This window comes from Condylura cristata, unplaced genomic scaffold, assembly GCF_000260355.1.
Source record: "Condylura cristata isolate star-nosed mole 26May11 unplaced genomic scaffold, ConCri1.0 scaffold00030, whole genome shotgun sequence".
Classification (NCBI taxonomy): Eukaryota; Metazoa; Chordata; class Mammalia; order Eulipotyphla; family Talpidae; genus Condylura; species Condylura cristata.
In genome coordinates, this window is record NW_004567131.1 from 18154960 (window position 1) to 18160959 (window position 6000).

Here is a 6000-nt window from a genome sequence, read left to right on the forward strand (position 1 = left end):
ATTCTGTTATCTATAGACCCAAGAACAGCATTTCCCTTTTTCCTGACATTTTGTTTTCTGAAAGTTTAAGTAAATAGGTTGCAATATAAAGCCAACCACAGTAGACAACCATGATGAGCCATGTCGAAATCCCGTCTATTTTCTAAAAGCAATGCTCTGGCAGGACGTCCATGCTGCTGGCTTATTTGTAGATAAACTAGTCTGTGGAGCTTGAGGCAGCTGCTTGGAAAATATCCCTCCCTCGGACCTTCTTTGGTGGCACAGCGGGTTAAAGCACTGCACTGAGAAGCTAAAGCCATTTCCGCATGAGTTCAATCCCCGCCTGCCCCAGAGGTGACCACATGGCTCAGCAGACCTCTCCTGACCCGCCCGCTGCTCCCCTCAGCAGTGTACTTCGTCAGTTGGCCTGTTCTGCTCCCCACTGTCTCTGGTGAATCCTCTCACCGCCCCTGCATCTGGCCTGTACCCCAGTTCTGTACGCATAAATAAATAAATCTTAAAAAAAAAAAAAAAAAAAAGAAAGAAAATATCCCTCCCTTGGTCCCAGCATCCCCCTAGTGCATCTAGACAGTGGCCTGGATGCTCGTTCATCTACATGAGCCCCGGAATGTGCTGACCTGTTCACAGGTGTACGAGGTCCTGGTGAGAGAGCTGTACATGTGGATGAAGATGATGTTTACACTGACAGGAGAGAAAGTGTGAGCGAGAAGGAAGCACACTCAGCTAGATTCTGTCTGCTTCTCCACTGCTGGCTTTCTGGAGGATGTGGAATAGAAAGCCCAGGGAGCACTGATAATTTGGGCAGAGGCAAAAGGATCTGTGAACAAGGAAGCGGGAAGGCCCCTTGCCAGTGTTCACAGGTGCAGGGAGTGAGGCTGGAAGTCTGGAGTCTGACACATGCAAATTCCCTGCCCAGGTTGGACAGACTTTGTTCTTAGAGACCAGGTTATGATATAAAGCCACAGTTTATTGTCATCTGTGTTACTGAGAGAAGAGTGGCAGTGAGAGAGTTTGGGGGGGACAATCAGGGACAACACACACTAACGGCACTCCCAGCTGGGAGAGCCCCATCACCGAGGTCATCTGAGGAGAAGTGACTTCTGGACCAGAGTTTAGTCCCCACATGCCTTCAGCATTGAGATACGCCCCACCCCAGCTGAAGGAACCTCCTGGTCACTCAAAGGGCTGAGCCACTAGCTTGCTGATAGGAAAAGAGTCAGGCAAGATGAAATGTCAGTCATCCGGGCATTTTGTAAAACCTATCAAAGTGGTGCTTGCAACACGTTACAGTTGATCAGGACTGCTTGTTCTGTGACTCTGGTCTTTTGTTTGTTTCATAGAAACATCTACAGGACTTTCTCCTAGGCAGTCAGAGAAGCTATTGGGGAAATAGCACTGCAGTATCCAGGGTGCTGGGGGGCTGACCGGGCCAGCAGAATTTCCGCTTCCCAGGAATGCAAGTTCTATGTGTGCAGTGCTGTTGTGACCAAAACCACAATCTGGGAACCTCTCAAATGCCCGATTCATTCTGCATCCGTAATTTAGGGCCCGACAGATGAACTACAGCATAATGTTACAAGGCAGCTAAATCAGGAGATGCAAAACACTGTGGGAAAATAAAAGAATCAATCTCTCTCTTCTTTAAAGAAAAAAAAAAAACCTGTAGTTCTCCCACATCTCGAAACCTCACACATCCTGTCATCAAATGACAAGGATTCCAAAATGAAACTTGAGCAGCAATGAAAGGCTCTCCAAGGAGGCAATGCTTCCAAAGTGAAATTTCAGAAGGTTTTTTTTTTCTTTTAAATAAGGAAAATGAGAAAAAGGAGAGATCCACACACACTGCATCATTTAAATAGAAGAAGCAAACAGTTTCACGAAGGCCCAAGTCACTTAACACAATTTGGGGCCACTCTCTGATTGGGGTCCGGGGAAGGGGGGAGCCTATTCCCCTGAGTCCCTGGTCCCCTGGGAAGGACAGGCGGGCTCTGGAAGATGACACCCTACTCACCAGTAGGCCAGGGAAGGGTGCTCCTTCAGGGCCTGGGTGGGAAGCGCAGGCAGTTTCTTCAGGTCACTCCTCACCACTTCATTGCTGAAAGAGAGGGGGAGGCAGAGAATGCCAGGAAACGCTCTCACTCCGAGGACACCACCTCATCAGGCCCCTGCGTCTGTTCCCTCTAATGAAAAGTGGTGGGAGCAAGGGCTGCTTTCTTTTACTTAATTATTTACTACAGGGCACACAACAGGCAGAGTGGCTTCTCTCTGGTCCTGAGAGCAGGCCAGGGCAGGCTCCCTGGTGGTCCTGTACACAGAGGGGCAACACCCAATTCCTCACCCCCAGCAGCAGGAAACTGGAGAGCAGAAGGGTCACCGGTGTCCCTGTAGGGGAGGATCCCAAGAGGAGCTCCCCAGTACCCTGAGGTGAGGGAGGGAGCCAAGAAAGGAAACCTAACTGCTTCCCCATAGAGTCTTTTTAACACACAACTCTGTTACAGTCTCTGCTTAGACTGACCACATGCTGGAGACTGTTTTCTGGAACATGACAAATAAATAGCTAGCCAGGAAATAAGTTATAAAATGTGAAGTGGATTATAGGATATTTTCCCTCATCCCCCTACGCCCCCCAGACCAGAGGGTTCTCAGATTTGGTGTTCTTCAGAGGCCTGACGCCCCGGGGACACTGTGCACACCCCTTCTTCCCCACTGGGCCAGGACTCCGGGTGTTTGTGCCCACTCTGTGTTTCCAGAAGCAATTTGGAGGGTGTTTCCCTTGTACTGGCTGAACAGAGTGCCTGACAGTGTTGCTGGCAGAGCAGAAGCTCCATGGAGCCCTGCCTGGGCTCCTAGTTCTGTGGGGCGAGGATAGCAGTTCCAGGGCTGCTCACACAATGCTAAGCAAACACTGGCCACCAGGCCCTCAGGTAAGTACATCTAAAAAGCAATGATCTCAGGAGAGAACACTGCAGCCACAGCTGGGACGCTCCTGAGGCTTTGAAAGACTGAACATCACAACACTCTTGTTACTAAATGGGGGATGTCTCCTTCCAGGTGTTTCCACTCTGTTGGCAGAAATGTTGCCAACAGCAATGAAATCAGTAGCTCCCTTTAGATACCAACTGTCACAGGACAGAACCATCCTAATACTTTAAAGTTCGTTTAGCTGGTGACCAAGAAACACTTGATTGATGAGTGACAGCTTAGCTGCCCCAGAGAGAGCACTGCTCAAGTAGGTTAAGGACCTGTGACACCGCCAGTTGTCAGTCCTGCCTCTGAGCAACCAGTCGGGAGCATTCACGCTGTTATTGTCTGAATCTCAACCAAGTAGGGAACCACGAACCATTGCCATCTAAGCGATGAGGCGAGGATTTACTCACAACAACCCTAACCTGAAGTTAGTGAGGGAGTCCTTTTCTATATAAAAGTATTATAAAGCTATAACCAAAAAAGGACAAACCACAACACTTACAATTCAGTGCTCACAATTTAGTGCAATGCAGCAGAGTCAGGAGGGGCAGGCCACCAGATCTGGACTGAGTGGGGTGTGGGGGAACAGCTGAAAGGCAGGGTAGGCAGTGAACTGTGGGACTTCCGATGCCTGGCAGTGAGGGTTCACGTGTACCCACGGGGGGGGTCAGCCCACCACAGGCTTACACATAGGTCAGTCCTGGGGTATAAGGACATTTAGTTCCTTATCAGGGAATTCAATCCCACTCACATGCTCTCTAGGCAATATTTAGGCATAGATGGCGCAATATTCAGCCCACCAAATACTTGAGAGTCCACAAAGAATTTAATGAGTTTCCGGGTCTTATTTCCTTTAACTGTAAATTCCCTGGAAACAGGGATTCCCCCATCAGCCAGTGCCCAGAGTGGCACCTTAAATATCAAAGGGAACATTTATGGGATGAAACTGTTAGAAGGCAATTAGTAGCTACTTTACCCAGTTGAAACTTGAGTTTGGGTTACTCACGTCCATCACCTCTAAAGTATATTTGGGGAACGAAGGAAGGTGCTAAAGGAGGAAGGGATCATCTTACCCATCAAACACTAGTTTGTTGGCAAACAAGGTTTCCTGATGGCACTCCCAGGCCTGACTGCCTTGCTGGAGCTTGCCGTGGTTCTCTAGTTCAACCCCAGGGCAAGGTTACACGCAAAAATAGAGCAAGAAATCACCAAGGCGTGAAGCCCGTCCAAATCCATTATATTCTGGAAATGATCCATGAATCATAATCCTCCCCACAGGATAACTCCGTAGAAAAGTTCTATTTGCTTTTCTGCTGTCTGTAAACATCTGCAATAACTTAGAGATGGCCAGTCCTGTCAAGTGGGCTGGCCACACAAGGCAGGAAGCTGCCCTAATGGAAGTCCTGGTCACTCTACTTCTAGAGACCTGGGAAGCTATAACCTAACAAACATGCTAAAAGTCTCCAGGTCCCCTTCACTGTGCCTTCCATACAGAGGCTTCTCGCAAATTCAGTTAACCTGATAAATGCCAACTTCTGGAAAGTTCATGCTTCATGAATCATTTTTAGAAAAAGAAAAGTCCTGTCATAGAGTTACTTGCTAAACTGCCTCTAAAATGCAAATCTTTACATTTTGACCTTAATATTAACCAGACTTTATGAAAACTTTTAGGTAGCGTGATCCACGTGTTGCTAGCAAAAACGAGATACCTCAACGCCAGCTGGCCTTTGACTTAGGGGGTTTTGAGATGCTCAGTCCCTCTTCTGCTACGTGCTCATGAAACATGGCAAGTCTGAAGGATCTGCTTCAGAAAACTGAGATTTCTAGCAGTTCATCAAATAGGGAATTTGCCATGGATGAAAAGCAATGACAAATTTAACCAAGTCACCATGAAATGTAGAAAGTGAAATTTAAATTTGGCAGGTTAGCAAACATCACAAGAACTTTGTTTTCTTTTACATAAAAAAAGTTTGCCTTTCAGGAGATACCCTGCCAGTCAGAAGCTCCTAATTTATAGGGAGAGTACAGCACAATAGAATATGCTTAAGGTGGAAGAATTCCTCCTGAAACCATGGTTTTGATCTGTTGTGGTACGAAAATAGAGCACTAAACCCAGAGAGTTATCCTAGAGCAACATAAAGCACGAACCTGAAATTCACCAATGAGAATATGAAGGTTGTGTCGTCTTAACTCTTCCATGTTTTATGAGCACATTGTGAAGGTAAAGTTCTCCAGGAAAGGGATTTTTTTTTAAGCAAGTAAAAAGGAGTGTCCTATCATAATCCCAATTTCAAATCTTAAAAGACTTCTAAGAAATGAGCTGTTTTTAACCTATTTGGTGACAACAATTAGCCACTCTTCTCCTACTTGATGTCAATATCCACCTTACAGAGCAGAGTTAGGTCTGAGTGCAGGTGTCCTGCCCAGGGCATAAAGGAATAGCATGAACACCCTTTAAACCTACAAAATATTGAATTTGGAAACACTGAGACCCCAATGTTTCATGAATGCACCGTGGGTCAAGAGTACAATGCATCTAGAAAGCTTACGAAGGGAAGTTGTAGTTCTTGGCTTATCTGTACAAACCAGGTAGGAAGCAATTCCTTTCCTTTTTGCTTTTTCTTCCTCCCTCTACTTTTTTTTTTTGTGACCCAATATAAAGTTGGGTAACCACAAAGAAAATAAGAAGACTGGTGTGCCTTCTCCCTACATATACTTTCCTCCAGGGGATGTCGCCCTTGTGCGTGCTCATCTGCAGACAGCCGTGGGAACTATCTCCAGTCTTTCCAGCACAGGATTTTGGATTCTGGGCATGTGCCATGGATAAACATGCCATGTTCATTTACCTAAACTACAGAGGGGAAAATTACAAATATTTTTGTGAATTATGTGCTTTTATGTTTGATGCTAATTGCTAACTTACCTAAGATTTTTTCCCCCTATATTACTGAGTTTGGTTTCCTAGAGTGATGTGAAAGTTTTATGACTTTTTAACTTACCGGTAAACTTGTGACATTTAAAATAAGATAAATA

The 6000-nt window shown here is 46.1% G+C and overlaps 1 protein-coding gene across 2 annotated transcripts in view; it reads right to left on the reverse strand.

The window, feature by feature from the left end:
• FRMD4A (FERM domain containing 4A) overlaps positions 1 to 6000 on the reverse strand; it is a 402633-nt gene that overhangs the window by 83398 nt on the left and 313235 nt on the right. For both annotated transcript variants that reach the window (XM_012731291.1, XM_012731292.1), the window contains exon 8: positions 2012 to 2095. In XM_012731291.1, coding sequence (XP_012586745.1) covers positions 2012 to 2095 — 84 coding nt within the window. The remainder of the gene's footprint in view (positions 1 to 2011; positions 2096 to 6000) is intronic.